Here is an 18,800-nt window from a genome sequence, read left to right as displayed (position 1 = left end):
TGGATTTCCTCCCCCTTCACTGGTGCCAGTATGAACAGTGAATATATTTTGATAGCACAACGCCTAAACAGATTGTTCCATATTTAAACAAATCAAGGAAATACAAAAGGAAAAGTAAGAATATGCATAATATTATGTTATAGTTACAGTTAAAAGAGAAGTGATCCTGACAAGGTGGACTGAGCGACCAAGGAGTGCTCTGTCTGACTGCAGCAACGGCAGCTTCTCACCAACGTGACGTGATTCACCTTGAGACACTTGTCCACAGTGAAGTAGAAAAATATTCCAATAAATGTGGACGTTAGAAAAATAAGAACAGTTGTGATGAAGATTATCGAGGAAAGAGAGGCTCCTTAATGGTCCAGAGGAAATGTTCACCAGGGCTCCCGACCCAAGGTGAGAGTCACCAATTTGTTATCATTGTAATATTCATGTTGAAAAGAGTAAGATATTTACAGAATTCAATATTGCTGAGTGATTGCCGCTTTGTAATTTACAGGTATTAGTGACGCCACTCACTCACTATCTGTTTCTTGTCCAGGACAATGAAAATCTTTGGAACTGACTGGTGTTGCCAGGATTGTTGCGAAGTTACGGTGGCAGCTCACAACCCTCCACCTTCCTGGCAAACGGCAGTGCATTCTGTGCTTGTTTCCATGCCCTGGCACTGTGCCTGGGTGAGCTCACGTGGCAGCAGAATATTGCTCAAAGGCCCCTGACAATTTGTTCGGAACAACAGACAGCATTTCAGTTGAATAAAACCAAGGAATAGGATAGGGCACCATGTCTAGTGAGAGGGTAAAGTCTGATGCAAAGGAAATGTCATTGTGCAAGTACTGCATCTTCCTTCCAAAGGGGACTAGAGAGTTCCACACTGACCAGCCCGACAGCCAAAGCATCTTCTGACAATAAGGAACAGGGTCTTCGGCCAGTGCCCCACACCACTGTGGCAGCCTGGTGCTGACGTGTAACCTACAGGAACTTTCTGCAGCCTGCCCGCTATTTCTGAACAAGCCGAGATCTGAGTGGATCACCTGCCCTAGTTTACAATCAAATTAACTCAGAGAAAACACCACAACTAAAACTGCTGGGGGTGAACTTTGTGGACAAGGGGTGAAGCAGGGTTTCAAGAATTAGTTACGCTAGGATGAGCAATTCTCAGTCCTCCAGCTAACTCCAGAATGGATGTTACATCTAGACGAGGTCAGGCTGAGATGATCTCCTGTAAACTCCAAGATGTCCTGAAATGGCAAAGGCTTTGCTGCTCTGTTAAGCCCAGTCACAAGAGACATGTTCGAAACCACCCCCCACCCCAGTGGGATATTCTACTCAAATCAATGAACACATTTGAAGTGAAAAAGAAGCTGGTGTCAGAAATTGCCGGAAAATATATCTGTTTAACTGATATTCCACAGGAGGGACGAAGGAGCCCTGTGAATCTTCTACCTTGTGTCCAGGCTCAGTGAAGACTGGAGAAATCACATCAAACAGAGAGAAAGAAACCTCCCACCCTCTGTTGATGGATTGATAGTTCTCTATCTTAAACAACACTTGGGAAAAACACACTGTAGTAACAGCAAAGTACATAGTACAGTCTTGCCCAGTGGCACCATTCTCAACCGAGCTGGCCAAACCCCGATGCCGACAACCTCATTGTAGGAGGGATCCCACCCAGCCCTCAGGGGTGTGAGCACCTGGTCACAACACTGAGGGATCCCTCTCTCTTCACTGCTGTGCCAACGTAGACCGGATCAGAACAGATGTGGAGCTCCATGCTCTTGCCTGGATTGAAGTTGACTGAGTGGAGTCAGTGTGGCAGGTAAACTCTGCTCCTCCTCAACCTGTGACCTCTTGGTCAGGTACATCCCCCGATCCAGCACAACAGGCAAGGCTCGGATCAATAGGGAGTGCAGCACAAGCCTCTTCGTTCACACCTAATGCCATTCCCTCTGCAGGTAACTCAGCAGCTCCTCCCAAGCCTATCATTTTGACCACCAAGACAAAGGCCGAAGCCACAGGCCACACGTCATCCCTCGCTGTCCTGGCTCAGAAACAAATGCCTTGCCCTTCAATTGGTCTACAGTCAAGAGGGCCATGGGCGTTTCAGGGGCAATTATATTTGGGCAATAAATGGTGGTCTGGCCAGCTACACTCACACCTCTAAGAGCAGAATTTCAAAAAAAAATCAACAGTTCATGTCATTTCATCAAGATTGGTGGGTAGAAATGGTCTGCGGTCGGTGGTCCTGCCAGGGTAAGTGTCGGGAAGGTTTTAGGCACTGGCTGTAATGGTCTGCGGTCGGTGGTCCTGCCAGGGTAAGTGTCGGGAAGGTTTTGGGCACCGGCTGTAATGGTCTGCGGTCGGTGGTCCTGCCAGGGTAAGTGTCGGGAAGGTTTTGGGCACCGGCTGTAATGGTCTGCGGTCGGTGGTCCTGCCAGGGTAAGTGTCGGGAAGGTTTTGGGCACCGGCTGTAATGGTCTGCGGTCGGTGGTCCTGCCAGGGTAAGTGTCGGGAAGGTTTTGGGCACCGGCTGTAATGGTCTGCGGTCGGTGGTCCTGCCAGGGTAAGTGTCGGGAAGGTTTTGGGCACCGGCTGTAATGGTCTGCGGTCGGTGGTCCTGCCAGGGTAAGTGTCGGGAAGGTTTTGGGCACCGGCTGTAATGCTCTGCGGTCGGTGGTCCTGCCAGGGTAAGTGTCGGGAAGGTTTTGGGCACCGGCTGTAATGGTCTGCGGTCGGTGGTCCTGCCAGGGTAAGTGTCGGGAAGGTTTTGGGCACCGGCTGTAATGCTCTGCGGTCGGTGGTCCTGCCAGGGTAAGTGTCGGGAAGGTTTTGGGCACCGGCTGTAATGGTCTGCGGTCGGTGGTCCTGCCAGGGTAAGTGTCGGGAAGGTTTTGGGCACCGGCTGTAATGGTCTGCGGTCGGTGGTCCTGCCAGGGTAAGTGTCGGGAAGGTTTTGGGCACCGGCTGTAATGGTCTGCGGTCGGTGGTCCTGCCAGGGTAAGTGTCGGGAAGGTTTTGGGCACCGGCTGTAATGGTCTGCGGTCGGTGGTCCTGCCAGGGTAAGTGTCGGGAAGGTTTTGGGCACCGGCTGTAATGGTCTGCGGTCGGTGGTCCTGCCAGGTTAAGTGTCGGGAAGGTTTTCGGCACCGGCTGTAAGAAGTACCTTGCCATCCTTGGCGGTGAGGTCTCGTGTCTTGTAGGAGACCTGTGTCCGGCCATCCTCAATGATCTCGCGGACCAGGGGAATCTTGGCCACTTTGTCCTGCCGCTGGTAGGTGTAGGACGGTTGCAGGAAGGTGATGATGCTTTTGGCTACAGGGCAAGAGCAGAGATACGTGTCAGTGAATGATGAGATAAAACCGGTAACAGTGGAGCTCCCGCCAATCTCCCTCAACAGTAGGGCAGTCAACTGGAAGAGGGCAGAGGTGGTGAAGGTATGGCGGAGAGCAGGGTGAGCTGTGGTGGGTGGAGATGGGACCCTCAGTCCTGTTGAGACCTCAACAGGAGGTTCAAATGGTGACCAGCAAAGGGCAATCTGCTATCAGAGAAGCTGGAGGGGGGTGGCGGGACGCGGGAGTCTGCTGGTCATTTGATGCTCATGTCGTGATGCGGCACTGAAACAAGTTGGCACAGACTGACAGTCCCATATCTCTCACGTCCAGTTCTGGCAAGTGTTGGAGGAGCCCATGTAATGCTCTGGGGTCTGGAGTATCACTATAAGCTCAGCAGCAGCCTATCTATGGGATTGATCATGAACAGAATTAAAAAGCTTTAGTGCCAGACCCTGTCAGGCTGATGCAAACTCCCAAACCGTACCAGATTCTTTAATGATAGTGATGTCCACAAATCGTTTGCCGATCTCTGCATTTCCCAGAGGAACATCCACGGCCTCCACCAGTAACTGCTTCTCATCATCATCTTCATCCTTCACGAAGAGTGGAACACGCACGTTGACTAATTCCACCCCTTCCAGGAATTCCACCTGTCCATGGGCATCTGCCAACAGGTCAAAGAGGATGTTTCAGCAGTTGATATGCTTCAACACTCTAACAGGGCAGCCATGACAGAGGGAGCTGAGTTCTCCACCGAACACTTTCTTCAGCATAATAACTGACTGTTCTGATTACCCCACACAGCACCAGCCCTGGCAATGAACTCCAAACACCATTCCCAGTGATCCACTCCACACATCTCCAGCGATCGAACTCCATGCCCCACCCAGAGATCCACTCCACACCATCTGTGATCCACTCCAACAGCCTACGATGGACTCCACACATCCTATGATTCACCCCACACAACTACACCAGCCCTTGTGACACAAGAACTTACATTTTACATCTTAATTGACTTCATCAGTGCATAATTAAATCAATTTGGCGGTCAGTAACGGAAGGAGATGGTTTGAAAGAATACCTGAGAGAAGGGAAGAAATGCAGACAGCTCCGTGTTCCAGATCCCTGGCTACTGGGGCCATGAGCGACTGCACAGAAAGTTACATTCAGAGACGTTTGAGAGCAGAACTGAAGGAGAGCTGAGAGTTCAGAGGGTTTAGGCAGCAGAGGACAGTGGTTATAAAGACAGGCAGAGCCTAAACAATCAACCTCATATTTCATCTCCAGTCCCATGCAATCCCCTCCCACCCTGTGTGATCCACTGCATTTAACCCACTCCCACCTCACCCTGCAGGCTCTAGACAGTTGGAGCAGGCAAGCTCACTGCTGCTCTCTCACCTCGATCAGATGCCACTGTGTAATAGCCGGGGGTGACTTTCAGATCGTTGAAGATGCCCATGGTAACCTGATGCTCAGTTAGTTTCACAATCTCTGGTTCTGCGGCACGGGGGGCTGGCAGCTGAGTGTCAATAATTGTAAGGTCTGATCTGTGATGGAGAAACACCCAGAGTTAACCAGCACATACCACAGCTCTGTGCGAAAACGAGAAAACCAGGGATGTTTCCTTTTGGTGGAGATCGTTAAGTTCAAAAATCACAGAGTGAGCAAGGAGAAAGAATGGGTAATCACTGACTGCAGAGTCAGGCCAAAGTACTAGAGCGACAGAAGGAGATCTGGCTCTGTATTCCTAGTGATCCAGTACAATACTGAGGAGGTGCCGCACTGGCAGAGGTTTCCATTTCAAATCAACACCCGTTACAACATCATGAAAACGGAAGTGAAATATCCACCTCCCAGTCAAAATTTTCACATTATAGAGCACTATAGCTTCAGAGCTTATAGAACCTTCTATGCTCACTTTGAGCACCAGAACAGGAAGGAACCATCACACACCCCATGTCTCCCGATGATCCTTTAGTACCTAAAGATGAGGAGCTGTCTGCCTTCAAGGGAGTGAATCCAAGGAAACCATCCAGTTTGGATGGAATACCTGGCCATGTACTGAAGACCTGTGCTGACCAGCTGGCTGCTGTATTCACAGGTATCTTCAACCTCTTGCTTTGGTAGTGTGTGGTACTCACCTGTTCCAAAGAAGCTTGAATCGGACCAGTGCCCAAGAAGAGTGGGTAACCTGTCTAAATGACTATCGCCCAGGGGCACTTACATCCACAGTGATGAAGTACTTTGAGAAGATGGTATTGAAGCATTTCAGTTCCTGTCTGAATGGTGATTTGGATCAACTCCAATTCACCTACCAAAGCAACAGGTCCTCAGCAGATGCTATCTCGTTGGCCCTTTACACAATATCTGGACAGCAAATATGCACAGATCAGGATGCTCTTTATCGATTACAGTTCGGCATAATCCCCTCAAAACTAATCAGTAAACTCGAAGGCCTGGGCTCAATACCCTCTTGTGCAATTGGATCCTGAATTTCCTCACTTGTAGCCCCCAGTCAGTTCAGATTGGCAAAATATCTCGTCTGCAATCTCCATCAGCACAGGAGCACCACAGGGACGAGTACGTAGCCCCCACTCTACTCACATGACTGTGGCTAAGTACGTACGGCTCCAATGCCATACACAAGTCTGCTGATGACACCACTACTGTGGGGTGTATCAGAGGGGGTGATGTCTTACTATGAGCAGAAAATCCTACAAAAGCTGGTGGATTTGGCCCAGTACATCGTAGGCAAATCCCCAACCACTGAGCACATCTACAGGAAACATTGCCATAGAAAAGCAGCACCCATCATCAGAGATCCTCACCACCCAGGCCATGCTCTCTTCTTGCTGCTGCCATCAGGTATAAGGTACAGGAGCCTCTGGACTCACATCGTCAGGCTCTTGAACAAAAGGGGATAACTATATTCAATTAAGGATTCTATCTTGTTACTTCATGCTCATTATTTACTGCTATTAATTTAGATCTGCATTTGCACAGTTTGTTTACAGTTTACAGATCCTGTTTACAGTTTTTGTTCTATAGATTTGCTAAGTATGCCCGCAGGAAAAGGAATCTCAGGGTTGTGTATGTGGAGACGTGTATGTACTCTGGTAATAAATTTCACTTTCAACTTTGACTTTGAAATCCAAAGCAACGCACAGAAAATGCTGGAGGAACTCAGGTCAGGCAGCAACTATGGAAATGAACAAATGGTCAACATTTTGGGCCAAGACCCTTCTTCAGGAAAAGAAGGAAGAAAGAAGGGTGGAAAAGGAAGATAGCTAGAATTGATCGGTGAAGTCAGGTGAGTGGGAAAGGACAAGGGTTGCAGAAGGAAATTGACAGGAACGGAGAGTGGACCATGGGAGAAAGGGAAGAGGAGGGGACTCTGGGAGACAGTGATAGGTAGATGACAAGAGGTAAAAGGCCAGAGTGGGGAACAGAGGAAGAGGGGAGGGGGAGGGATTTTCTCTAAAAGGTTCATTTCCTATAAAACACTTGGGAGTGTTATGAGGTTATGGAAGGTGCCACATAAATGAAAGTCTTCACTTCTCAATGGAGGAAGGCAGTGCCCTCGAGTCCTGGTCCTCACTGAACGAAGTTGGATAAAATGACGACAGTCCCTGCAGTGTAACAGCTACTCAGACACAGTGTTCACATAGACCAGGGCTGAAAATTCAAGTGCCAAATGTCTGCGTCTGGCAACGGGAAAGGAATAAACAGAGAATCAATTGAGGGAGTCATTGAAAAACAGACGGTTTAGACTCAACCTGTAGAGAAGGATTTGGAAGAGGAGTTAACAGCAGAGAGCAGGGAGGTTAAGGAGAGGTTAAGGTCAAGGAGGTTAAGGAGTTCAGGATGGGGTACTGAGACAAGCAAGTTGTAACACACAGGTTAAGAGCAGGGGAACTGCTGGTAAAATGCATGGTGAAATCTCCTACCTCTTTCCACCATCAGACACAGTCCTGAAACAAAAGAAACAGATATTCAGCAAGGAATAGATAAATTCTCAGTAGACAGTTCTACAGGCTTCCATCGGCGACAGACAGTGAAGGAAGGGGGAAGAGAGAGACACAGTGACACGGGTGTAGGGCAGAGAGTGACATACAGCAACAGGCAGAAGAGGCAGTGAACAAGAGACTTGCAAGGACTGAGGGACAAAAATAAGTGAAGAGAGATACAGAGGCAGAAGGGGGAAGGGGAGAAGTTAAAAACAGTGGGGCAGTGGTGGGCTGGGGAGGGAGAAGAGGAGGAAAATAGAACAGCAAAGACAGAGAATGAGAAGGGTGAGGGGCAGGGATTGGGAGAGTGGTGGGGACTGGGGTGGGGGGGGGAACTGAAAGGGGAGAGAGAGCAGGATTAGGAGAAAATCTGCAGATGCTGGAAATCCGAGCAACACACACAAAATGCTGGAGGAACTCAGCAGCCAGGCAGCATCTATGGAAAAAAGTACTGGTGCCGAAACCCTTTGGCAGGACTGGAGAAATAAAAAAGCTGAGGAGGGAAAGGGAAGGGAGGGGGTCACAAGGAAACAGTGAAAGAGAGGTCGACTGTCAGAAAGGCACGCTGGAACATCCATACCTGAATGTAGTATTACGGATTGCCTGAGATCCAGGAATTCGTTTATACACTTCACCAAGCTGGAAAAGATAATGGCAGGCATAGTTCAGAGCTCATACATCACATCATTACACTGACAATCTGTGCTTCCCCTGTAAGAGTTAGCTCCACCCTCAGCCCTCACAACTCCAGACCATGCCCCCTGTAGAGACAACCGGACTGTGCCACAGGAGAGCCCCACACTGTCCCGGTGGACGGGAGGATGCAGCACCATCCACCCTCACAGGCCCACTTGCCAAGCTGCAGGCTGGACAAGGGTGTGTGGGGCTGATCCACACCTTCGGGCTGCACTTGAGTCCCAACCTAGTCGTATGTGACCATTCAGTATGAAAAGGGGGCAGGGAGGGAGGAGCATGCCCTGGTAAACTTGCCCCAGGCATGGCCAAGATAGCTATCTATGGGTCCTGGAGGTGGCTGGTGAAGACCTCTGCCCAGGCTGACTCCTTGGCAATTTTCCAGGGATATGTCCACACCCAGATAACCATGAAGAAAGAACATACTGAGTCCAGGGGTATCAGGGACGAGTCTGGAATCACTGGCCACCACAGGGGACAGGTCAGGATGGGAACATTTTAATTTAGTCAGTCACTGTCTTTGTCCTAGTGTTGTCGTGTGTTACGGTAGCAATGTAAAGTTGCAGAACATTTATTTCTGTAAAACAAAAGGCACACTTACATTTTCATCCACCATAAGCCGTAGCTGTTCTGAATCCCTCGAGTCTGGGTTTTTCAACTCATGATTGAACATTCGGGCAGCTCGTAGGGTCAGGCTGTACAGAACTGAGGGTGAAAAGCAGAGCGAGGGTCAGAGAGACCTTTGTGAAAGCTTCAAACCACAACTTGAAAAGCAGTAAGACACACAAAGTCCACACTTCCTCACATTTGACCTCAATCTATCTTGTATCGTCTGCCTGCACTGTGCTTTCTCTGTAACTGTTACTCTTTAATCTGTTATTGCTTGCTCTTGTACCACCTCCCTGCACTGTTGCAGTGAGTTGATCTGATGAACAGTATGCCAGGCCATTTGCTCATGGTATCTCAGTACGTGTGACAACAGCAAACCAACTACATTTCCCCAACATGCTGTTTGCTACCACTAAACACTGGAGGAATTCAGCAGGTCAGGCAGCATCTATGGAGGGAAATGAACCGTTAACCATTTGGGCTGAGGCCCTTCTTTAGGACAGATGAAGGGCTTTGTCCCAAAACGTTGACCAGCACTTTTGTTGCACAGTTCTGTGTCAGTTTTCATGCTCCTTGGAACCATTTCAACAGGATCTATCTTTTAAAGCTCAAAAATCTGCCAGGTCTGATCTTTGCAGGAGGAGTAAGAACCCCCAGAGGCTGCTTCAACATTGGAAATGGAAGAAGCTGCTTCTGAAAACAGTTCCCACCCTTCCCCTTGTCATGACACCTTTCCCAGTTCCCACCCTTCCCCTTGCCATGACACCCATCCCAGTTCCCACCCTTCCCAGTTCCCACCCTTCCCCTTGCCATGACACCCACCAGTATCCTTGGGGCTGAGCAGTTGGGAGTGCACTTTGGCCCCCTTGTGGACATTGTCGGTCACCTTCCACCGGACAATATCTGTGCCGTCCAGCTTGTTTGTCCGCTGCATTGGCGTGTGCAGGTAGTTAGATGTGAGCTTGCTTTGACGGAGCATGTAGTGGTCTTCCTTAAACCCAACCATGGTACCTGGAAAAAGAACCACGGACAAATCCAATAACAGTTCCGCTTAAATTGAATTGACTTTATTTCTTACATCCTTCACATACATGAGTAAACATGTACTCTTTCTAAACGTGCAATCATAGTCATTTATAATAAATAGAACAGTCAATGTAACATAGAAATACACTCAAATCACGTGAGTTAATTAGTCCGACGGCCTGGTGGAAGAAGCTGTCCTGGAGCCTGTTGGTCCTGGCTATGATGCTGCAGTATCGCTTCCCAGATGGGAGCAGCTGGAATAGATTGTGGTTGGGATGACTTGGGTCCCCAATGATCCTACGGGCCCTTTTCACACACCTGTCCTTGTGAATGTCCTGAATCATGGGAAGTTCACAACTATAGATGCGCTGGGCTGTCCATACAATTCTCTGCGGAGTCCTGCAATTAAGGGAGGTACAGTTCCCATGTGCAGCCAGTCAGGATGCTCTCGATTGTGCCTCTGTAGAAATTTCTTTGGATTTGGGGGTGAATATGAAGCTTGAGAATTGTGTGTAAATGGCCGATAATTGTGCCAAGTGTTCTATCTCCATCTTCTGATTTTCCATGTAATTTTATGCCTCCACATCCTTTAATCCTTGGAAATCATGTTCAAGTGTAACAATTGCAAGGATTAAAGGATGTGGAAGCATAAAATCGAAGGATGGAGATAGAGCGCTTGGCACAATTATACATTTTTAACCATCCTATTAACATACTGTCGCATGTGTAAATACGGATAAAAGTCTTGTTTTTCTAACAGACAAGATATATAACAGACAAGGGCTAATGGTAGGACTCTTGGCAGTGTGGAGAATCAGAGGGATCTTGGGGTCCAAGTCCATAGGACTCTCAAAGCTGCTACGCAGGTTGACTCTGTGGTTAAGAAGGCATACAGTGCATTGGCCTTCATCAATCATGGGATTGAGTTTAGGAGCCCAGAAGTAATGTTGCAGCTGTATAGGACCCTGGTCAGACCCCATTTGGAGTACTGTGCTCAGTTCTGGTCGCCTCACTACAGGAAGGATGTGGAAACCATAGAAAGGGTGCAGAGGAGATTTACAAGGATGTTGCCTGTATTGGGGAGCAGGCCTTATGAGAATAGGTTGAGTGAACTCGGCCTTTTCTCCTTCAAGCGATGGAGGATGAGAGGTGACCTGATAGAGGTGTACAAGATGATGAAAGGCATTGATCATGTGGATAGTCAGAGGCTTTTCCTCAGGGCTGAAATGGTTGCCACAAGAGGACACAGGTTTAAGGTGCTGGGCAGCAGGTGCAGAGGAGATGTCAGGGGTAAGTTTTTTACTCAGAGTGGTGAGTGCATGGAATGGGTTGACGCCAAAGGTGGTGGAGGCGGATACGATAGGGTCTTTTAAGAGGCTTTTGGATAGGTACATGGAGCTTAGAAAAATAGAGGGCTATAGGTAAGCCTAGTAATTTCTAAGGTAGGGACATGTTTGGCACAACTTTGTGGGCCGAAGGGCCTGTATTGTGCTGTAGGTTTTCTATGTTTCTAACTTACCAACCACTGAAGTAACTGGTCTATAACTTCATGGCTATCACTACTCTGTTTCTTGAATAAGGGAACAGCATCTGCAACTCTCCAATCCTCTGGAACCTCTCCCATCCCCACTGATGATGCAAAGGTCATTGCCAGAGGTCAGCAATCTCCTTCCTCGCTTCCCACAGTAGCCTGGGGTACACCTCATCTGCTGTACCTGCTTGTACCAGGTATGCATTATGCCCATCGCAATCCCCAGGTAGGCATGCCCTGATTGCCACATACTGTACGTGGCTCAGACAAAATGCCAGAGGTCAGCAATCTCCTTCCTCGCTTCCCACAGTAGCCTGGGGTACACCTCATCTGCTGTACCTGCTTGTACCAGGTATGCATTATGCCCATCGCAATCCCAGGTAGGCATGCCCTGATTGCCACATACTGTATGTGGCTCAGACAAAAGGCTACCTAACCACACAAAGCTTTGGTAGAAATGAGCTCACGGCGTGTGCCAACACTGGACCCTGAACCAATGTACATCTGATCCAACTTTTGAGTGCAAGATACTCCACAACTCGGGCTGTTTGAGATAAAGACCCCTTCCTGAGTTTGAAGGGTGGATTAACATTACCTTGTGCACAACACGGCAACATGGCACAGCAAGGTAGCCTCGCACAGCAAGCCTGGGAGAAGAGAGAGACATCATTACCAGCACAGTCCAAAGTCGCCCACTAAGTAATCACAGAGATGTCGTTTTAGAGACCTTTCGATCACTTCTAAATCGGCCACCAATAAAAGCTACAAGAGAACATGCAATGTCATTGGGCAGCAGGGTCTGAAACCACAAAACCAATTGTGGGACACCCCAAAAACATGATAAACTACAAGCAGGCCACTCAGCCCCTCAAGGATATCCCATCATTCATTGTGTCCATGTCCAATTTATGCCGGTCTAAACTTCCTATAATCCGCAGTTCCTTGATCTTTCCTTATTTATGCGATTCCACTGAGACTGGAGACCAAAACCACCGATTAAGCCAATCCCATTTCCAAGCCCTAACAAGTCTTAATGCAAACCACGGAGTAGTTTCATAAGATTTTATACTTAATGAAAGTACTCCCAGTCAGAAAGAGCGGCAGACATTCAGTATGCTGCCTGTTTCCATCCTGAGCTGTGTGGGTTTCAGCACTGGTTAAATGCAGGGATGGTTCCCACAGCTCCTCCACCTCATCAAGCAATGAGCTCCAACCCCCAATGCCCTCTGAACAGAAAAGCACAACCTCTTCAGTCCGCCTAACCTTTTAATCAGTGACCTCATGGCCCGGCTATTGTCCTCTCTGTAACCAGGTGACCATCGAATGCTATTTATTATCGTTTAAAAAGTGTACTCAGGCATTCATCCGGGTAATGCCAGAATAGTTGTCTGTGCCTTTAAGTGGAGATGGTGACGTCATTACGCATGCGTGGGATAGAGGGAGACTATTTTGTTTTCTGCGGCAGAAGCTGGTGGGGCGTTGGAATCGAGACACCCCCCACCCCACCGGTACTGGGCTTGGTGAGGAAAGGTGAGCATTAATGTACAATATCCTTGTGAATTCGTTTACGCTTGCTGGCAAATCGAGAATATCGGTAATTTAACATGTTTTACATGTGGATGCTTTAGATTTTCATGAGTAAAGAACTCGACGCTGGATAGCGTGGCTTGCAAAGTTCCTCACCGGCCAAGTAGGTCAGTCTTCCTGTAATTTAACTACCAGGCAATCTCTTGTAAAAGCTGTGCCAAAGTGTACCTTTTGTCTAACTTTATTGTATCATGACTGGTTGTGCACGTAACCGCGTAACGTGAATGTTTAGTCTCGGTTCGGGCATTCAGCATGTGTGTACAAAAAAGTAGACGTCTTAGATGAGGTGTATTTGCTTACATTTTTCGCTGCTATGTATAAGGTCCAGGGTTGGGGGGATTCTAATGTTGTTTGTATTGTGTTCCTTCAGAATTGCCACGACCATACTAGTACTGTATTAGTTCTGTGCGGTTTTCTTTGTATTTTTATACTGCATACACAGTTGGTCGATAAACAAGTGTGTGGATCGAAGGTTAAATGGAGACTGTAACAGCAGGACCCGATTGTAAAGTCATTTGTTTTGTTTTAAGACCCTCTTCTGGCACTTAAACATCTAAAACAGATAAAGGAATTAAAATCCAAAAAAGGTATTTGTTGTCCCGAGTGTGTACTTTTCCCCAGGTTACAACACCTCTATTACAGGAATAAAATTCTTGCTGTTCACCTCAGATAATTCTCTTCTCGAACAAAATAACCCTACCTAGCCAGCTCTTCCTCATACTAAACCCAGCAGCATCTTCCTAAGGTGGAGTAACTTAGCAGGCTGAGCAGCCCTGGAGAGAGGGAAGGAACTGTCAATGTTTCTGGATGAAACTCAGCATCCTGATCTCCTCCCACAGATTCTGTCCCACCCACTGGCCTCCTCCAACAGACCCTCGTGTTCCCCTTGATGACCCTGAAGGGTCCGGGTTCCAACATGACCTCCCAGCTCGAATATTCTGCGCCGAGACTTAACCCGCACAACTTTATAACACGTTATTTTCTTCCCTACTACTTCTGCTACCCTGCACATCTGAATATCCCACCATTATCCACAGATTCCCTTGCCGTGACCTGCTTTCCTGACCAGCCACTGGCCGCAGTTCCGGTCTGCTCCCTCACTGTCAATCACACCTGCTGGTTCTGCAGGGAACATCACTGCACTTGTAAAACTTTCGAAACAGCACAGCAATCAAGGATCTGGGCACTATTACCTCCAGAGCCCTACAGCAACCCCTCTGCAGTCAGCCCATCAACACTCCTCCATCAAACAGTTTTGCCTCCCTCCCTTAGGGTGTCACGGGCTCTTCCCTCCTGGATAATAAAACCCAAGGAATAAACGACTTTCTCGAGACTGTCAAACTGTCGACCCAACCTGGCCCGTGCTGAGATGCTCTGGTCTCACTCTGAATACCCATGGGTGCTCAGCGCACAGCAGGACAGGGCTGACCCAGGCATCTCCGCCTGTAGTTATAGATTTGTACAGCACGGAAATGGCACTTGGACCCATCATGTCCAAACTGACCCTTCTAACCATATACTCTAATCCCAGCTGCCCACATCACCATTGTATCTTTCTATGCCTTGCCTCTTTCAATGCCTGCCTAAACACCTCTTAATGTAGTCAGTGGATCTGATTGTACCACTTCCTCTGGCAGAACATTCCCGATATCCTCGTCATCTGGGCCATGCCCACGTCTCACTAATACGGAGAGGAGATACAGGAGCCTGAAGACCCACACTTAACATTTTAGAAACAGCTTCTTCTCCTCTGCCAACAGATTTCTGAATGGTCCATCAACTCTTCCTCATTATTCATTGTTTATATCATTTGTTTCTGTTGCTTGTAGTATTGTTTATAAATTTCACTGTACTGCTGCAGGAAAACAAATTTCACTACGTACGTCAGTGATAATAAATCTGATTTTTGCGATCCACTCTGTTTAAACATGCTCTTCAGCTTCCTCTAAAACTCCTTCCTCTCACTTTCAACCTCTGCCCAACGGCTTCAGATAACCCCACCCTGCGTAAAAGATTTTAACTCTCTACCAAGTCTTTGCCAATCCACAACCTGACGTGCACCCTGGGGCTTTTACTTCTCTTTACAGACAGGGCGGTGTACACCCCGAGGAGCTACTCACCCGACAAAAGGCGCAGTACTTCCAGCACAGAAGCAGCAGCAGGCCCAGCAAAAGCATGAGGAAAATGATGAGTGGAATCAGCCAGAGGAACCCTCCAGGAGGGCAGTCTGGAAGAGAAGAGAAACCACCAGAGTGAGGTTGACTTCCTGCACAGTGCACAGGGAGGGTGGGTGATGGATCAGTGAAGAGTCAACATCACCAGTAACGTTCCTGAGCTTGTACATGCATCTCCCAGCCACATGTCACTTCTGCAGACTGGAAGAGACAATGTACCACGGATACAGGGAGTGTGAGAGACCGCAGCTCCCATTTGCACATCTGTGGGGACTGCTCCTCACCTTCTGCTTGTATTTTAGCCCCACCATATTTGGTCATCCAGTAAGGGGGTGGTGGGGGGGGGGGTTTAAGGAGGAGGAAGATGTCCCAGTACATATTGGAACCAATGACATAGGAAGGAAAAACAATGAGGTCCTGAAAAGAGTATCTAGAGAGCCAGATAGAAAGCTGAGAAGCAGGACCTCCCAGGTAGTAATTTCTGGATTGTTGACTGCACCACGTGCCAGTGAGGATAGAAACAGGATGATTTGGCAGATAAATGCGTGGCTGAGAAGCTGGTGCAGGGGACAGGGCTTCAGGTTCGTGGATGATTGGGATCTCTTCTGGGGGAGGTATGACCTGTTCAAAAGTGACGGGTTGCACCTGAACCTGAGGGGAGCCAATATTTGTTAGAATCATTGGGGAGGGTTTAAACTAACTTGCAGGGCGGGGGTGGGGGGTGGTGGGAACCACAGTGAAAGGACACAGGATAGGACGGATGGTAGATAAGTACAGATAGTGTGCAGTCAGATTGTCAGGAAGGACAGGCAGATGATGGGACGTAGTTGCAGCCAACAGGCTGAGTATCAAATCATATGGGATGCAGAATTGGAAAGGACAACAAATACGGTACTCAAGGTGTTGTATCTAAACGTGTGCAGTATAAGAAATAAGGTGGATGATCTTGTGGCAATATTACAGATTACTAGCTATGATGTTGCAGCCATCATTGAATTGTAGCTGAAGGATTGTTGTAGTTGGGAGCTGAATGTCCAAGGTTACACGTTATATCGGAGGGACAGGAAGGTAGGCAGAGGGGGTGTTGTGGCTCCAGTGGTAAAGAATGGCATCAAATATGTAGAAAGATGTAACATAGGATCGGAAGATGTTGAATCCTTGTGGGTTGAGTTAAGAAACTGCAAGGGTAAAAGGATGCTGATGGCAGCTTTATACAGGCCTCCCAACAGTGGCTGGGAGGTGGTTACAACAGGAAATACAAATACAAAAGGTGAATCAAGAGGACAATGTCATAGTAGTCATGGGAAATTTTAACATGCAGGTCGACTGGGAAAATCAGGGTGGTAATGGATCTCAAGAGTGAGTTTGTTGAATGGCTTTTTAGAGCAGTTTGTCGTTGAGCCTACTAGGGGATCAGCTATAACGGAAAGGTGTTATGTAATGAACCGGAGGCGATTAGGGAGCTGAAGGTAAAAGAACCCTTAGGAACCACTGATCACAATATGATTGTGTTCATTTGAAATTTGATAGGCAGAAAGTGAAGTCTTAAGTAGCAGTATTTCAGCAGAGTAAGGGAAATTACAGTGGTATGAGAGAGGAGTTGGCCAAAGTAAATCGGTAGGAGCTGCTGGCAGGGATGTCAGGAGAGCAGCAATGGTGTGTGTTTCTGGGAAAAATGAGGGAGGTGCAGGACGTGTATTTCAAAAATGAAGAAATACTCAAATGGTAAAATAGTACAACCATGGCTGACAAGGGAAGCCAAAGCTATTGTAAAAGCAAAAGAAAGGGCATTCAACAAAGCAAAAATTAGTGGGGAAAAAAAGAGGTTTGGGAAGTTTTGAAAAACCTACAGAGAATAACTAAAAATATATTAAAGGGAAAAGATGAAATATGAAAGCAAGCTAGTAAATAATATCAAAATGGATAGTAAAAGATTTTTCAAGTATGTTAAAAATAAAAGAGAAATGAGAGTGGATATAGGAATGCTTGAAAATGAGGCAGGAGAAATAATAACGGCGGACAAGGAGATGGCAGATGAACTAAATGAGTATTTTGCATCAGTCTTCACCGTGGAAGACACTAGCAGTGTGCCTGATGTTGTGTGTGAAGGAAGAGAAGTGGGTGCAGTTACTGTTACAAGAGAGAAGGTGTTCAAAAAGCTGGAAGTTCTACAGGTACACAAGTCATCCAGACCAGATGAACTGCACCCTAGGGTTCTGAAAGGGGTGGCATTAGAAATTATCTTTCAAAAATTATTGGACTCAGGCAAGAAAATTGCAAATGTCACTCCAATCATTAAGAAAGGATGAAGGCAGGAGAAAGGAAATCACAGACCAGTTAGCCTGACCTCAGTGGTTGGGAAGATGTTAGAGTAAATTGTTAAGGATGAGGTTATGGAGGACTCGGTGACACAGAACATAATAGGACAAAGTCAGCATGGTTTCCTTCAGCGAAAATCCTGCCTGACAAACCTGTTGGAATTCTTCGAGGAGGTCGCAAGTAGGATAGATAAAGGGGATGCAGTGGATGTTGTATATTTGGACTTTCAGGAGGCCTTTGACAAGGTGCCACACATGAGGCTGCTTACCAAGTTAAGAGCCCATGGTATTACAGGAAAGTTACTAACATGGTTAGAGCATTGGCTGATTGGTAGGAGGGAGCGAGTGGGAATGAAAGGATAAATTCTGGGTGGCTGCCAGTGACTCGTGGTGTTCCACAGGGATCGGTGTTGGGACCACTTCTTTTTATGCTGTATATAAATGATTTAGATGATGGAATAGATGGTTTTGTTGCCAAGTTTGTAGATGATACAAAGATTGGTGGAGGGGCGGGTAGCATTGAGGAAACAGGTAGGATGCAGAAGGACGTGGACAGATTAGGAGAATGGGCAAGGAAGTAGCAAATGAAATACAATGTTGGAAAATGCATGGTCATGCACTTTGGTAGCAGAAAGAAATGCGCGGACTATTCTAAACAGCGATGCCATGTTAGCAATCATTTCAAGAGATCCAGAATACAAGAGCAGGGATGTAACACCTGAGGACTGGGAGAAATTCAGAGACCAGCAGAGGACAAAGGGCTTAATTAGGAAAGGGAAAAAAATTATGAGAGAAAGCTGGCAGGGAACATAAAAACTGACTGTAAAAGCTTTTATAGATATGTGAAAAGAAAAAGATTGGTTAAGACAAATGTAGGTCCCTTACAGTCAGAAACAGGTGAATTGATCATAGGGAACAAGGACATAGCAGACCAAATGAATAACTACTTTGGTTCTGTCTTCACTAAGGAGGACATAAATAATCTTCTGGAAATAGTAGGGGACCGAGAGTCTAGTGAGATGGAGGAACTGAGGGAAATACATGTTAGTAGGGAAGTGGTGTTAGGTAAATTGAAGGGATTAAAGGCAGATAAATCCCCAGGGCCAGATGGTCTGCATCCCAGAGTGGTTAAGGAAGTAGCCCAAGAAATAGTGGATGCATTAGTGATAATTTTTCAAAACTCCTTAGATTCTGGATTAGTTCCTGAGGATTGGAGGGTGGCTAATGTAACCTCACTTTTTAAAAAAGGAGGGAGAGAGAAACCGGGGAATTATAGACCGGTTAGTCTGACATCGGTGGTGGGGAAAATGCTAGAGTCGGTTATCAAAGATACGATAACAGCACATTTGGAAAGAGGTGAAATCATCGGACAAAGTCAGCATGGATTTGTGAAAGGAAAATCATGTCTGACCAATCTTACAGAATTTTTTGAAGATGTAACTAGTAGAGTGGATAGGGGAGAGCCAGTGGATGTGGTATATTTAGATTTTCAAAAGGCTTTTGACAAGGTCCCACACAGG

At 47.2% G+C, this 18,800-nt stretch overlaps 1 protein-coding gene across 1 annotated transcript in view; it reads right to left on the bottom strand.

Moving 5' to 3' along the window:
• The window catches only part of itgb4 (integrin, beta 4), a 155,626-nt gene that overhangs the window by 61,737 nt on the left and 75,089 nt on the right, over nucleotides 1-18,800 (bottom strand). The window contains 9 exon segments of the mRNA XM_073026696.1: nucleotides 3,164-3,312; nucleotides 3,817-3,996; nucleotides 4,734-4,882; nucleotides 7,283-7,306; nucleotides 7,923-7,981; nucleotides 8,637-8,740; nucleotides 9,467-9,655; nucleotides 11,797-11,848; nucleotides 14,909-15,015. Of these exon segments, the coding sequence (XP_072882797.1) occupies nucleotides 3,164-3,312; nucleotides 3,817-3,996; nucleotides 4,734-4,882; nucleotides 7,283-7,306; nucleotides 7,923-7,981; nucleotides 8,637-8,740; nucleotides 9,467-9,655; nucleotides 11,797-11,848; nucleotides 14,909-15,015 (1,013 nt within the window).

This window comes from Hemitrygon akajei, chromosome 22 (assembly GCF_048418815.1).
Source record: "Hemitrygon akajei chromosome 22, sHemAka1.3, whole genome shotgun sequence".
Classification (NCBI taxonomy): domain Eukaryota; kingdom Metazoa; phylum Chordata; class Chondrichthyes; order Myliobatiformes; family Dasyatidae; genus Hemitrygon; species Hemitrygon akajei.
Note: the sequence above shows the minus strand (reverse complement) of the source record. Positions and strands in the feature narration are given on the sequence as shown.